This window comes from Erythrolamprus reginae, chromosome 4, assembly GCF_031021105.1.
Source record: "Erythrolamprus reginae isolate rEryReg1 chromosome 4, rEryReg1.hap1, whole genome shotgun sequence".
Classification (NCBI taxonomy): domain Eukaryota; kingdom Metazoa; phylum Chordata; class Lepidosauria; order Squamata; family Dipsadidae; genus Erythrolamprus; species Erythrolamprus reginae.
Genome location: NC_091953.1, coordinates 6841763 through 6858355, shown reverse-complemented (window position 1 = coordinate 6858355; position 16593 = coordinate 6841763). Strand labels below are relative to the sequence as shown.

The 16593-nt window shown below is 42.5% G+C and overlaps 1 protein-coding gene across 1 annotated transcript in view; it reads left to right on the top strand.

Annotated features, from left to right (window-relative positions):
- Positions 1 to 141: 141 nt before the first annotated feature.
- Positions 142 to 16593, top strand: part of PRCP (prolylcarboxypeptidase) — a 53291-nt gene continuing 36839 nt past the window's right edge. The window contains exon 1 of the mRNA XM_070751626.1: positions 142 to 356. Coding sequence (XP_070607727.1) covers positions 183 to 356 — 174 coding nt within the window. The 5' untranslated portion in view covers positions 142 to 182. The remainder of the gene's footprint in view (positions 357 to 16593) is intronic.

The window sequence follows — 16593 nt, the reverse complement described above, 5'->3', positions numbered from 1 at the left end:
CGAAGGCTCACTCGAATAGTCGAGTGGAAGGCGTGGCTTCTTTTAGAGAGGAGCCGCTCATTTGTCCGTCCCGGGCTCTGGGCGGAGTAAGACGACTTTCGGTCCCGCCTCCTTCCCGCAACCCGGGTATAAATAGGACAGAAACCGCGGCAGTCTTGATTTCAGACGGTCACTTCGTGGTCATGCGGGTGTCTGCGGGGCTGTGGGGCGGGTGGCTCTTCTGCCTTGCCTGGGTCGGTGATTTCGGGCGCGGCCGGAGCATCTTCGCCCATCCTCGCCTCCACACGGTTTCCCGTCCCGATGCCTCCCGGCTCTTGGGGCTTCGCGCTTACCGCACTTGCTATTTCGCCCAGAAGGTAAGGCAGAAAGAGCTGGGCGGCTTCCTCTCGAGCCCCTTTCGTCGCAAAACATTCTTCCCCCCTTTTAAATCATGGCTTTATCCAGTGGCGGGGAGTTCCGAAGGGGGAAAAGACTTGCAGCCACAAAGTTGCAGCATAAGAGAAGCCAGCAAAAAGCAATCAACCCAATGGGACATAATTTGCCTTTTATTTTATTTTTTATTTATTTATTTTGTCCAATACACAATGAGGGTTTTAGTGGATGTATATCTATTTACACATAGTAAAATACATGATGAAGGTTATAGAGGAGATACTCATAGTAAAATATATCTAATAGAAAAGAAGATATAGTAATAGAACATATCAATGAAAGAATAGAAGAAGAGATATAGGAATAGAAGAAAGGTATAGGAGATATAGGAGAGCAAAAGGACAGGGGACGGAAGGCACTCTAGTGCACTTGTACTCGCCCCTTCCTGACCTCTTAGGAATCTGGAGAGGTCAACTGTGGATAATCCAAGGGTAAAGTGTTGGGGGTTTGGGGATGACACTATGGAGTCCGGTAATGAGTTCCACGCTTCGACAACTTGGTTACTGAAGTCATATTTTTTACAGTCAAGTTTAGAGCGGTTAATATTAAGTTTAAATCTGTTGAGTGCTCTTGTGTTGTTGTGGTTGAAGCTGAAGTAGTCACCGACAGGCAGGACGTTGCAGCATATGATCTTGTGGGCAATACTTAGATCTTGTTTAAGGCGTCTTAGTTCTAAACTTTCTAGGCACAGGATTGAAAGTCTAGCCTAGTAGGGAATTCTATTTCTAGTGGAGGAGTGAAGGGCTCTTCTGGTGAAGTATCTTTGGATATTTTCAAGGGTGTTAATGTCTGAGATGCAATATGGGTTCCAAACAGAACTCATCTACAAAAAGATATGGATAAAATTGAACGGGTCCAAAAACGGGCTATAAAAATGGTGGAAGGTCTTAAGTATAAAACTTATCAGGAAAGACTTCCTGAACTCAATCTGCATAGTTTGGAGGACAGAAGGGAAAAGGGGGGACAGGATCGAAACATTTAAATATGTTAAAGAGTTAAATAAGGTTCAGAGGGAAAGTGTTTTTAGAGCAGTGTTTTTCAACCAGTGTGCCGCGAGACATAGTCAGGTGTGCCGCGAAGAAGGAAGCTCAGGTTCCGGTCTCGCAACTTTTTGTTGAGAGAGTGAGAGTGAGAAAGAGAGAGAGAAAGAAAGAGAGAAAGAGAGAGAAAGAAAGCAAGAGAGTGAGAGAGAGAAAGAAAAGAGAGAAAGAGAGAGAAAGCAAGAGTGAGAGAGAAAGAAGGCAAGAGAGAGACAAAGAAAGAGAAAGAAAGCAAGAGAGAGAGAGAAAAGGAGTGGAAGGGAGAGAGAGAGAGAAATTAGCAAAAAGGGGAGGAAAAAAGAGAAATGAGAAAATGATTGAGACAGAGAATGAGAGTAAAGAGAGAGAAACAAAAGAGAGACTCTTGATTTAAAGCATATGATAAAAAGCACCCAAAGAATAAGAGAGAAAAAACCCCAGCCCTCACCTGTTTTTGGAAATGGTTCAAGAGTGTGTATACACACACACACACAAGGGTGGGGAGGAGACAGGGATGGAAAGAGAGAGGAGAGTGTCTTAGGGTGTCATTTTGTGTCATTTTGGTTGGTGGTGTGCCCCAGGATTTTGTAAAAGTAAAAAATGTGCCGCGGCTCAAAAAAGGTTGAAAATCACTGTTTTAGAGAATGAGAAAGAAGAGAGAGAATGAGAGACATAGAAGATTGACGGCAGAAAATGACCTCCTGGTCCATCTAGTCTGCCCTTATACTATTTCCTGTATTTTATCTTAGGATAGATATATGTTTATCATGGCATCGGACCGGAATATCTCCGGAACTGCCTTCTACCACACGAATCCCAGCGACCGATTAGGTCCCATAGAGTTGGCCTTCTCCGGGTCCCGTCGACCAAACAATGTTGGTTGGCAGGACCCAGGGGAAGAGCCTTCTTTGTGGCGACCCCAACCCTCTGGAACCAGCTCCCCCCAGAGATTAGAATTGCCCCCACCCTCCTTGCCTTTCGTAAGCTACTTAAAACCCACCTCTGCCGCCAGGCATGGGGGAACTGAGATATTCCTTCCCCCTCTCAGGCCCATACAATTTTTGCATGGTATGTTTGTATGTATGTTTGGTTTTAATAAGGGCTTTTAGTCATTTTTAATATTAGATATGTTTCATGTTGTTTTATTGTTGTTGTTAGCTGCCTCGAGTCTGCGGAGAGGGGCTGCATACAAATCTAATGAATGAATGAATAAATAAATAAATAAATGTTGAAATTCAGTTACTGTGGTTTTACCAACCACATCTGCTGGAAGTTGTTCCAAGCATCTACTACTCTTTCAGTCAAATAAAGTGTTAAAATTCATATCTCTAGTTTAATTAAAAGAAGGACCAGGGGAGACATGATAGCAATCTTCCAATGTCTCTGGGGTTGCCACAAAGAAGAAGGAGTCAAGCTATTCTCCAAAGCTTCTGAAGGCACAACAAGAAGCAATTGGTGGAAACTAAACAAGGAGAGAAGTAACTTAGAACTAAGGAGAAATCTCCTGACAGTTAGAACAATTAACTAGTGGAACAGCTTGCCTCCAGAAGTTGTAAATGCTCCAACCCTGGGAGTTTTTAAGAAGATGCTAGATAGCAATTTGTCTGAAATGGTGCATGGTTTCTTTCCTAAACGGGGTTGGACTAGAAGACCTCCAAGGTCCCTTCCAACTCTGTTATTATGATTAATCAAAGGGAGAAGAAACTTAGGAGGAATTTCCTGACAGTTAGAACATTTGTTCAGTGGAACAGCAAGTTGTGAATGCTCCAACCCTGGAAGTTTTAAAGAAGATTTGTTGATTGATTGATTGATTTTGTCCATTACACAATGAGGGTTATATTGGGTATACATATAGTAAATATAAAATGAAGGTTATAGAGGATATACTCATAGAAAAGTATATATAAAAAAGAATAGAAGAAATAGGAATAAATTGTATGTATGTATGATATGTTTGTGTGTATACTTTTTTATATACTGGGGTTTCTAGGCTTTTTAATGTAAAATTGTTATTTTAGAATAGAATAGAATAGAATTTTTTTTTTTTATTGGCCAAGTGTGATTGGACACACAAGGAATTTGTCTTGGTGCACATGCTCTCAGCGTACATAAAATAAAATATACATTTGTCAAGAATCATGTGATACAACACTTAATGATTGTCATAGGGGTCAAATAAGCAATGAAGAAGCAATATTAATAAAAATCTTCGGATATAAGCAACAAGTTACAGTCATACAGTCAACATGGGAGGAAAAGGGTGATAGGAATGATGAGAAAAACTAGTAGAATAGAAGTGCAGATTTAGTAGAAAGTCTGACAGTGTTGAGGGAATTATTTGTTTAGTAGAGTGATGGCGTTCGGGAAAAAACTGTTCTTGTGTCTAGTTGTCTTGGTGTGCAGTACTCTGTAGCGACGTTTTGAGGGTAGGAGTTGAAACAATTTGTGTCCAGGATGCGAGGGGTCAGTAAATATTTTACCCGCCCTTTTTTTGACTCGTGCAGTATACAGGTCCTCAATGGAAGGCAGATTGGCAGCAATTGTTTTTTCTGCAATTCTGATTATCCTCTGAAGTCTGTGTCGGTCCTGTTGGGTTGCAGCACCAAACCAGACAGTTATAGAGGTGCAGATGACAGACTCAATGATTCCTCTGTAAACTTTAAACTTTAATATTAGATTTATATTAGTATATTGTTTAATATTATATTAGTATATTGTTTTTATCATTGCTGTTAGCCGCCACAAGACTGCGGAGAGGGGCGGCATACAAATCTAATAAATAATAATAATAATAATAATAATAATAATAATAATAATATGCCGCCCCACTCCGAAGACTCAGGGTGGCTCACAACAATAATAGAAACAGTATAACAATGGGACAAATCTAATAATAAAAATATATAAAACCCCCAATAATTAAAAACCATACAGCACATACATACCAAACATGAAATATAAAAAGCCTGGGGGAGATGTCTTAGTTCCCCCATGCCTTGCGATATAGGTGGGTCTTGAGTAACTTGCGAAAGACAAGGAGGGTGGGGGCCGTTCTAATCTCCGGGGGGAGTTGATTCCGGAGGATGGGGGCCACCACAGAGAAGGCTCTTCCCCTGGGGCCCGCCAAATGACATTGTTTGGTCGCCGGGACCCGGAAAAGGCCAACTCTGTGGGACCTTATTGGCCGCTGGGATTCGTGCGGTAGAAGGCGGCTCCGGAGGTATTCAATGAACGAATAGAAGAGATATAGGAATAGAAGAAAGGTATAGGAGATATAGCTATTTGTCTGAAGTCGTGTAGGGTTTCCCTGTCTAAGCAGGGGGTTGGACTAGAAGACCTCCAAGGTCTCTTCCAACTCTGTTGTTGTTGTTGTTGCTGCTGCTGCTATTATTATTATTATTATTATTGTTATTGTTATTACCAAAAACCCCCACAAGGACCACTCTTTTGAAGACCCTCATACAAACCTCAATTGGAACCTTTCTTCTCTTTATTTTTCCTTCCTAGAGATTGATTGAATTGAAGAAAAGTCCATCTTCTTCTTTCCAAAACTAAAAGGAAATGTTTTTTTCCATCGTTTTTAAAGCTCAGCATCTATGGGGAGGGGTGGGTGGGCTTGTCTTAAACTGGAAGGATGGATATATATAGCCTGATCTTCTTAGATATTTTTAGCATTAGCGGTAATATTATTTTTTTTCCCAATCTGCCCAGCAAACCCTAACTTGTCTGTATAAATCATGAAAGTATTAAAAACTTTCAAAGCGGGGAAAAGAATACAAAGTAAAACAGAATATCAAAGAGAAAGCAAAGAAGCTGCAAGATTCGGTTGAAAAGATGCCAAATGTTCAGTTAGAAGTGGCGACAGCATATGCCACTGATTGGAAAGTTAAATGGCAGTTTGTGATTTCCTAATAGAGATCTGTGAAGCAAGCAGATGAAGTTGCAAATATTTCGAACCTTCACCATCCTGCAACAGATGAATTTTCATCCCAGGCTAATGTAAGAATTGGCTCACAACGAAGTGTGTGCAAACTTTCAAAGTGTGCCAATCTTCCCACAGATTCCTTTTTTAAAAAATATTTTTTTAGTGTAATGTAAAACAGCTCTCCCCAACCTTTGTGGCTTGGTGGCTAGCTTGGGGGCAGGGGAATCGGGCGAGTAGCAGGTGTACATGGGCATGTGCAAACAGCTTGACTTGTGCAAATAGAGTTGTGCAGATGTGTGCATGCATGCACACTGATTCACCATTCATGTGCCCCAGTTCCAAATAAACCATATTGGATCGCAGCCCATGATGGGGTTTGGGGAACCATTACTTTAAAAAAAAGACCTGTATTTTTTCATATAAGACTCAACTTTTTCCTCCCTAAAAGAGGCTGATAATTTCTGTGCATCTTATACTCTGAATGTAGCTTTCCCCCCCAGTCCTAACTAGCTGCTAAGGATCTTCCCAGCTCTTACCTTGCAGGTTCTTTCATTGTTTCTCTCTGCAAAGAATGTTTTCCAAGCCCTAAGTCTTTGCATGGTTTTTTCCATTGCTCTAACTTGCTCCAATAAGTTTCTTTCCAGCCCTAAACAGGTGCTAACGATGTTATCAGCTCTTACCCTTTTGCAAGCTCTTTCCTTGTTACTCTCTGCAAAGAATGTTTTCCAAGCCCTAAGTCTTTGCAGGGTTTTTTCCATTGCTCTACTTGCTCTGAATGTTTATTTCCAGATGTTAATAATGTTCCCAGCTCTTTCTGGCTTGCAAACTCTTTCATTGTTACTCTCTCCAAATAAAGTTTTTTTAAAGCCCTAATCATGGGGTAAAATAATGTGCTGAAGCTCACCAGACTAAGGACACACTAGCCAGATGAATACCTGGTAAGCAGATTCTTTTCCCTATTTTCCTCCCCAAAAACTAAGGCAGGTCTAGAAACATAGAAGACTGACTGCAGAAAAAGACCTCATGGTCCATCTAGTCTGCCCTTATACTATTTCCTGTATTTTATCTTACAATGGATATATGTTTATCCCAGGCATGTTTAAATTCAGTTACTGTGGATTTACCAACCACGTCTGCTGGAAGTTTGTTCCAAGGATCTACTACCGGTACTCTTTCAGTAAAATAATATTTTCTCATGTTGCCTTTTATCTTTCCCCCAACTAACTTCAGATTGTGTCCCTTTGTTCTTGTGTTCACTTTCCTATTAAAAACACTTCCCTTGTGAACCTTATTTAACCTTATATACTACGGTGCGTCCTATACTCCAGAAAATACGGTACTTTTAGCCACTTTGCAGTTGAAGTGTGAAATCAAATTAACTGGGGACTAACATGACATTTTTTTAAAAAAAATAGAACTTTTAGATTACTAAGCAGGTTTTTAAATCATTTAATATTAAACCCTGAATCTGAATTTGGTTTTGTATTTTGTACTTTTATATGTTGTAAACTGCCCCGAGTCCTCAGATAGGGGTGGCATATAAGTCCAATAAAGAAAGAAATAAATTTGATGTGTCCTGCCTTCAGCAGAAATGAAATACAGTGTTCCCTCGATTTTCGTGGGGGATGCGTTCCGAGACCGCCCGCGAAAGTTGAATTTCCGCGAAGTAGAGATGCGGAAGTAAATACACTATTTTTGGCTATGATCAGTATCACAAGCCTTCCTGTAACACTTTAAACCCCTAAACTGCCATTTCTCATTCCCTTAGCAACCATTTAGATTATTACTCACCAAGTTTCTTTATTAAAGTTTATTTTAAAAAATATTTATTAAAGGTGGACGAAAGTTTGGTGATGATATATGACGTCATCGGGTAGGAAAAACCGTGGTATAGGGGGGGGGGGAACGCAAAGTATTTTTTAATTAATATTTTTGAAAAAACGTGGTATAGACTTTTGGCGAAGTTCGAACCCGCGAAAATCGAGGGAACACTGTATATATATATACACACTGCTCAAAAAAATAAAGGGAACACTCAAAGAACACTTCCTAGATCTGAATGAATGAAATATTCCTGTTGAATACTGTACTTTGTTCTGTACAAAGTTGAATGTGCTGACAACAAAATGAAATTGATTGACAAAGTGGACAGTTTGATTTCACAGACGTTTGATTTACTTGGAGTTATATTGTGTTGTTTAAGTGTTCCCTTTATTTTTTTGAGCAGTATATATATCCTTGATTTATTTTTGTGTGTCTTAGCAGGCGGTTGGTATGGCATAATTTATTTCAGCTACCATAAATCTGTAATTAATATGGAAGTGGCCTGCAAAATCGTCCTCCTCGATCCACAGCTCACATTAGAAAACCATCTCTCAGCTGTGGCGAGGGGGGCGTTTGCCCAGGTTCGCCTGGTGCACCAGTTGCGGCCCTATCTGGACCGGGACTCATGGCTCACAGTCACTCATGCCCTCATCACCTCGAGGCTCGACTACTGTAATGCTCTCTACATGGGGCTACCTTTGAAAAGTGTTCGGAAACTTCAGATCGTGCAGAATGCAGCTGCGAGAGCAATCATGGGCTTTCCCAAATATGCCCATGTTTCACCATCACTCCGCAGTCTGCATTGGCTGCCGATCAATTTCCGGTCACAATTCAAAGTGTTGGTTATGACCTTTAAAGCCCTTCATGGCATCGGACCAGAATATCTCCGAGACCGCCTCCTGCCGCACGAATCCCAGCGACCGATTAGGTCCCACAGAGTGGGCCTTCTCCGGGTCCCGTCAACTAAACAATGCCGGTTGGCGGGTCCCAGGGGAAGAGTCTTCTCGGTGGCGGCGCCGGCTCTCTGGAACCAACTCCCCCCGGAGATTAGAACTGCCCCTACTCTTCCTGCCTTCCGAAAACTCCTTAAGACTCACCTTTGCCGTCAGGCATGGGGAAACTAAACATCTCCCCTGGGCATGTTAATTTATACATGGTATGCTTGTGTGTGTGTTTGCTACTACATGGGGTTTTTCTTAAATCGTTAAATATTTAAGAATAAATATTTAATTGGATTGTTGTGACTGTTTTTACTTGTTGTGAGCCGCCCCGAGTCTTCGGAGAGGGGCGGCATACAAGTCCAACTAATAAATAAATAAATAAAAATAAATAAAATCAGTTGCATTTTAAGCTGCCCCAGCTGTGCAAGCAATTTTTTTTAAGGACCTAATCTAGCTATGATTTTTTTATCTGATATCTTATGACCATCTTGTTCTAACCAGGAACAAAAGAGGCCTCTGTCCTTAGGGTGTGGTGTGCCTTGCCTTCTCTTCGCCAACCTCATATCTCTGTAAACTTGTAAAATTACGCCCTTCGAAAATCTTGTATTTTTATAGTCTTGTGAACCCTCGTGAGATTTCAGAAATTTGGGGAAATGAAGAGGGGGGTGAGGACTTAATAAAGAATCTGTGTAAATTTCCCAGCTTTTTAAATTTAAGAGATGTGGGAATTTGCACTCCTGCTTGTTCCCGGCAGTATCTGTCAGAGTTAACATATGGCTTTAATAATAACAACTTGTTTTATGAATGTGTTAATTCTAATAATGCTAATAATGAATTCCATAGCATAATTTATTTGTTTGTTTGTTTAATTTTTTTATTTATTTATTTAATTTGTTTGTTTGTTTGTTTGTGTGTTTATTGGATTTGTATGCCGCCCCTCTCCGCAGACTCGGGACGGCTAACAACAATGATAAAAAACAACATGTAACAATCCAATTTAATAAAACAACTAAAAACCCTTATTATAGAAACCAAACATACACACAAACATACCATACATAACTTGTAATGGCCTAGGGGAAGGAATATCGTAACTCCCCCATGCCTGGCGGTATAAATGAGTCTTGAGTAATTTGCGAAAGACAGGGAGGGTGGGGGCCATTCTAATCTCTGGGGGGAGTTGATTCCAGAGGGCCGGGGCCGCCACAGAGAAGGCTCTTCCCCTGGGGCCCACCAAACAACATTGTTTCGTCGACGGGACCGGAGAAGGCCAACTGGGACCTTATCGGCTGCATTGGCTAAAGGCTTGGGTGTTTTATTTGTCATTATGTGGAAAAGAGTAGATATAAACTGCAATAAAGCCATCCTTGTCCTCTCATATACTGTAGCTGATAATATATCAGTAAAAGTCTTTTTTCTTTTCCCTTTGCTACTTTGCTATAATCAGTGGGGTCTTTGGTGCTCTCTAAGCTGGGTAGTTTTCTTGCAAATGTTTCATTACCAAACTAGGTAACTACAGTGGTTTCTCTACCTACAAATGTCTCTACTTATGAACTTTTCTAGATAAGAACCGGGTGTTCAGGATTTTTTTGCCTCTTCTTAAGAACCATTTTCCAAACTTACAAACCCGAGCTTCTGAAACTGTAAGCTTTAGAAAAGACAGAGAGAGGCCTCTGTGGGGACTCTCTAGGAATCTTCTGAGAGGAAACAGGGCCGAAATAGGTGGGGAGAAGCCTCTGTGGGGCCTCTCTAGGAATCTCCTGGGAGGAAACAGGTCTGGAAAAGGCATGGAGAAGCCTCCGTGGGGTCTCTCTAGGAATCTCCTGGGGGGAAAACAGGTCCGGAAAAGGCGGGGAGAAGCGTCTCTTGAGCCTCTCTAGGAATCTCCTGGGAGAAAACAGGGCCAGAGAAGGCGGGGAGAAGTGTCTGTGGGGCCTCTCTAGGAATCTCCTGGGAGGAAACAGGTCCGGAAAAGGCGTGGAGAAGCCTCCGTGGGGCCTCTCTAGGAATCTCTTAGGAGGAAACAGGGCCGGAAAAGGCGTGGAGAAATCTCCGTGGGGCCTCTCTAGGAATCTCCTGGGAGGAAACAGGGCCGAAATAGGTGGGGAGAAGCCTCCGTGGGGCCTCTCTAGGAATCTCCTGGGAGGAAACAGGTCTGGAAAAGGCATGGAGAAGCCTCCGTGGGGTCTCTCTAGGAATCTCCTGGGGGGAAAACAGGTCCGGAAAAGGCGGGGAGAAGCGTCTCTTGAGCCTCTCTAGGAATCTCCTGGGAGAAAACAGGGCCAGAGAAGGCGGGGAGAAGTGTCTGTGGGGCCTCTCTAGGAATCTCCTGGGAGGAAACAGGTCCGGAAAAGGCGTGGAGAAGCCTCCGTAGGGCCTCTCTAGGAATCGCCTAGGAGGAAACAGGGCCGGAAAAGGCGTGGAGAAATCTCCGTGGGGCCTCTCTAGGAATCTCCTAGGAGGAAACAGGGCCGGAAAAGGCGTGGAGAAATCTCCGTGGGGCCTCTCTAGGAATCTCCTAGGAGGAAACAGGGCCGGAAAAGGCGTGGAGAAGCCTCCGTGGGGCCTCTCTAGGAATCTCCTGGGAGGAAACTGGGCCTCCACCCTCCCTGTGGTTTCCCCAATCGCACACATTATTTGCTTTCACATTGATTCCTATGGGAAAAATTGCTTTTTCTTACAAACTTTTCTACTTAAGAACCTGGTATTAAGTTTGTAAGTAGAGGTACCACTGTACTTCACTGTCCACTGATGACATTACCTAGTTTGGTAATGAAACATCTGCATGAAAACCACCAAGGAGCCTACAGTTCAACGCTGAGCTAAAAATCTTGTTTAATTATTGGTATCAGTATAATCTCTCTTTTATAACCACTCTTGATCTTCTGTATGTACGAGGGTTATACGGAAAGTAAGGTTACAAGGCACATAGCTCTTGTGGGTAATGTTCGCGGGGGAAGTTGGTATTACTAGTGGTCAGTACATCATCGACTGGCGTTGTGGTGAAGGTTAGAGATGAGCGTCCTCACTCCATTTCCCTCCAAGGGCGATGCACGGAGTCTTGGTGGATAATCAACTAAACATGAGCCAACAATGTGCAGCAGCAGCTAAAAAAGCCAACACAATCCTGAGCTGCACTCCAAGACCAGGGAAGTCTTAATACCACTCTACTACGCCCTGGTCCGACCATACCTGGAGTACTGTATTCAGTTCTGGTCACCACACTTCAAAAGAGACATTGAAACTCTGGAGAAGGTGCAAAAAAGAGTAACCAAGATGATTAAGGGACTGGAAACCAAGACTTACGAAGAGAGACTGAGGGAACTGGGCATAGATAGCCTAGAGAAAAGGAGGGCCAGAGCAGACATGATAGCAGTCTACAAGTATACGAGGGGTTGCCACAGAGAGGAGGGGATCACTTTATTCTCCAGGGCACCAGAGGGCCGGACGAGGAACAACGGCTGGAAGCTGACCAAGGAGAGATTCAACATGGAGATAAGGAGGAACTTCCTGACGGTCAGAGCGATCAACCAATGGAACAACCTACCAGCGGACGTTGTGAACTCCAACACTCTGGACATTTTTAAGAGAAGATTGAACTGCATTCGCTGGCTGGGGAATTCTGGGAGTTGAAGTCCAAATAGCTTCAAGCTGCCAAGGTTGGGAAACACTGCCATAGACAACCAACACCTTGGATTGGGCCCAGAAATAAACAGGCAACCATTGCAGCTTGTGTGTTATACATGGCACGCTAGAGGCCTCTAAATCTCTGCCACTGCAACCTGTGCCACCTGTAGCTTCCAGATAGTCTTCAAGGGTTAACCCCATGTAGAGCGCATTGCAGTAATCTAACCCTGAAATTTATCAGGGTGTGAGTGAGGCAGATATTTCCACACCAAGTGACCATAACTGGAAAAAACCACAACCCCACACTGGAGTAAAACAATAGCCTTTGAATAGCTGGGAAAGTACGGAAGTTGTTGTTTGTATATTCCCAGTGAAATTTTATTTCTATGCACTTATCTACAGGTCACACTGCAGATTTGACTTCTTAAGGATGTCCGGATATGAAGAACTTCCTGCCCAATTGACAGTCGTCGCCCCCTCTTCAAGACAGTGGCTAGCATCATAAAAAAGCTCCAGCAATTATCGAGCCATTGTAAATTTCCTTATAATAATATTTACGTACACGTAGTAATAATCTTTCAGCTTGCAATATTTACGTGTGCATAGTCATAGTAATTAATACATACACACAAACACACACACACGGACACACACACATATATGCCAAATACCACTCACTCATCATGAAATCTTCAGAACAGTGAAGCCTACAAACTTGGCACATATGTTCCTATCGGCTTCCAAGTGCTTGCTAAGAAAAGGTTTTTCAAAATGACCATCAGATCAGCAGAATGCAGCCGCGAGAGCCATCGTGGGGCTTCCTAGATTCGCCCACGTTTCTGCAACACTCCGCGGCCTGCACTGGCTGCTGATCGGTTTCCGGTCACAATTCAAAGTGTTGGTAATGACCTTTAAAGCCCTACATGGCATTGGGCCAGAATACATCCGGAACCGCCTTCTACCGCACGAATCCCAGCGGCCGATCAGGTCCCACAGAGTTGGCCTTCTCCGGGTCCCGTCGACCAAACAATGTCGTTCTTCTCTGTAGCGGCCCCGGCCCTCTGGAATCAACTCCCCCCAGAGATTAGAACGGCCCCCACCCTCCTTGACTTTCGCAAATTACTCAAGACCCACCTTTGTCGCCAGGCATAGGGGAGTTAAGATATTCCTTCCCCATGGCCATTACAAATTATGCATGGTATGTTTGTGTGTATGTTTGGTTTTTTATAATAAGGGTTTTTAGTTGTTTTATTAAATTGGATTGTTACATGTTGTTTTACCATTGTTGTTAGCCGCCCCGAGTCTGCGGAGAGGGGTGGCATACAAATCCAATAAATGAATGAATGAATGAATGAATGAATAAATAAATAAATAAATGTAACACACTCTGATGCTAAGGAGTTAGACATTCCACTCCCCTTCCCCACCTGAAAAGAACTCTCTTCCAACTGCCAGTTGCCTTATATTAACAGGCTCTGATGCTAAGAAGTTACACATTCTACATAAATTTTCAAGCTTTGTCAGTGTGTCAAGCCTGGACGTTAATTACTCATTAATTTTCAAGCTTTAACTGTCAAGTTATCAAACCCGATCACATAGTATCATAGCGAAGCAATGGGATTGGCTCTCCCAGTCATGAATATCTTAACACAGTACTCTTCCCCATAGTAAATTTTCTAATCTGGTTTCAATCATCTTTTTTATTCTGTCGGCCCCCCAAAACCTTTTTCGGAGAGGTAGTCCTTGATGTAAGACCACAATTAAGGCCAAAATTCCGGTCGGTAAGCAAGACACTAATAGCAATAGCACCTAGACTTGAGTATCGCTCAAAATGGTTAAGTGAGTTTTTCTCCATTTCAAGATCTTTTTTCCGCCACAGTTGTTAAGCAAATCTAGATTTTCCCCCATTGACTTTGTTTGTAACCTGGGAAGGTTACTGTTCTGTCGGGCTCCCTGGTAGACTCCTCCCAAAAATTCACAGGTACAAATTTCAGACACACCCACGTTTGAAAATTCAAAACAATGTTCTTTATAATGAAAATTCACTTACACCAAGCCCTCTTTTGGTATAGCAAAGAGCACTCGTCTCCAAACAAACTGGTAATTTGTACAAGTCCCTTATCAGTTCTGTGATACTTAGCTTGCAGCTGTGAGGTAATTCACAGTCCTTCTTTCACAAAGTGAAACACACTTTGCTCTGGTTTAGTTTCAAAGCGGGGAAAAATCAGCACACAAAAGGTCGAAGTCAGTAAAGCAGTCACAAAACACAACGATCAGATAATCCTCCACAATGGCCAAACCCACAGACTGCTATTTATAGCAGCCTCACTAATCACCACAGCCCCACCCAACCACAGGTGGCCTCATTTTCTTTGATAATAATCTCTCAGTTGTTGTTGCCTATGCATCGCTCTCCGCATGTGTGGCTGTATCATTAACTCTTGTTCCGAATCCAAGGAGGAGCTAGATAATTGATCTCCTTCTGAGCTGTCTGCCACACTCTCCTCCTCCCTGTCACTTATGTCTTCTTGGTCAGAGGAGCCTCCATCAGCAGATTCCACCGGGGGCAAAACAGGCCTGCAGCATCTGGATGTCTCCCCCACATCCACAGTCCTTGGGGCAGAAGCTGGGCCAGAGCTAACCACAACAGTTACGGATGGTGATCACATGACCTTGGGACAGGGCAGCCATTTTAAATACATGCCGGTTGCTAAGCAACCATATTTTGATCACGTGATCCTTGGGATGCTGCCACGGTTGTTTACTGTGAAAACTGGTCATAAGTCAGTTTTTTTCAGTCACACTGTTACTTTGAACAGCCATTAAACGAATGATTTTAAGCAGAGGACTACTAAAAATGTGACGTTCGTTCTGGCCGGGAAATTCTTGGCATTGAAATCCACCATCTTAAAACAGCTGAGGGTGGATAATACTGTGCTGATCTGTATTCCCAGGAGGAAGGAGAATGACCGGAGTGGAAGTGGGAAAAATTCTGTGTGGGTAGGTTGTTAGTGAAGTGGGTGCAGAAGGAAATGTCTTCAGGAACTGGTTCTACAGCTAAAGGAAGGGTTGGTTTTTGGTTTTGTGCAGAAAATCTTAACAAGCTGCAGATCTCTTCAGATGGTAACCAGGAATTTTTAGAGCGTGTTTAAGTAGTGTGACATCACATCTTGTGAGAGTTAATTCTTCCTTCCCTTCCCTTCCTTTCCCCTTTCTTTGTTTCTTTGTTTCTTTCCTTCTTTCTTTCCTTCTTTCCTTCTCCCTTCTTTTCCTCTCTCGCTCCCTGTCCTTGCTTCCTTCCTTCCTTCCTTATTTTCTCTTTCTCTCTTTCTCCCTGTTCTTCCTTCCTTCTTTTTCTTTCTTTTTTTCTTTTTCCTTTCCTTCTCCCTTCTTTTCTCTTTTTCTCTCGCTCCCTGTCCTTCCCTCCTTTTCTCTTTCTCCCTTTCCCCCTGTTCTTCCTTCCTTCTCTTTCTTTCTTTTTTCTTTCTTTCCTTCTCCCTTCTTTTCTCTTTCTCTCTCGTTCCCTGTTCTTCCTTCTTTCCTTCCTTCCTCTTTCTCCCTGTTCTTTCTCCCTGTTCTTCCTTCCTTCCCTTTCTTTCTTTCTCTTTCTCTCTATTTCTTTCTCCCTTTTCTCTTTCTTCTCCCTCCCTTCCTCCTCCCTTTCTTCCTTCTTTCCTTCCTTCCCTCCCTCCCTCTTCCTTCCTTCCTTTCCAAAAGCCATGGAATGTAGAGGTTCTCCTGATTTTATCAGATTTCTTTTTTGGGGGAACCCACCTACACATTGCCTTTTAGCAAATGCAGCAACATAGATGAGTCCAAAATAAATTGTAATTCAATCTACAGGTGGGTTGCCCCGTAGGTACAATTCTGACAAGCTTGAGAACATTTGTCAGCTTTGTGTTGAAAAGCAACTCACGCCATTTTTGTGTCTGCTGTTCGGAGCTGCATGCAAGTTGGACAGGGTGGCCACATCAGTTGAATAAATAGATTTATTTTTGTAGAATGGCCCAGCTCCAAAGTAGGAACTGACAGATCGGTACCCTTATTTGGTAAACAAGACAAATTATTTATGATTTTGTTTAAAACACACATGATCCCTAAGCTAAATGCAGTATGTGCAGATTGCTAATGAAAACACCATTCAAAAGTTCCAGCAGGAAATCATCTGCTCATGAAAATCCCTTTGTCCTATACTGGGGGAAAAAATCACACTGCCCTGAATGGGGAATCAGGGAACCTTTGATAGTCAAAAAGAAAGTTTGATTTAATGCATTTTTCAGAGTATAAGATGCCCCTTTTTCCTCTCTAAAAGAGGCTGGAAAATTCAGGTGAGTCTTAGACTCTGAATGTAGCTTTATTCGAAGCTTTTCCCCCCATCCCTTACTAGCTGCTAAGATCTACCCAGTTCTCTTTTTTTAAAAAATAAATTTTTATTATAATTTATTTATTTTATTTATTCAATTTATATGCCGCCCTTCTCTTTAGACTCAGGGCAGCTTACAACATGTTAGCAATAGCACTTTTTAATAGAGCCAGCATATTGCCCCCACAATCCGGGCCCTCATTTTACCCACCTCGGAAGGATGGAAGGCTGAGTCAACCTTGAGCCGGTGATGAGATTTGAACTGTATTGACCTTCAGATCTACAGTCAGCTTCAGTGGCCTGCAGTACAGAACTCTACCTGCTGCGCCACCCCGGCTCTCTCCAATACAAGGATTAAAAAGAGCAGGCATATAGTATTGTACATATTGTATCATTTCACAGTATAATTATTATTTGTGTAGTTGTTGTACTTAAATTCTAAAATACCTTATACAGAGCTGC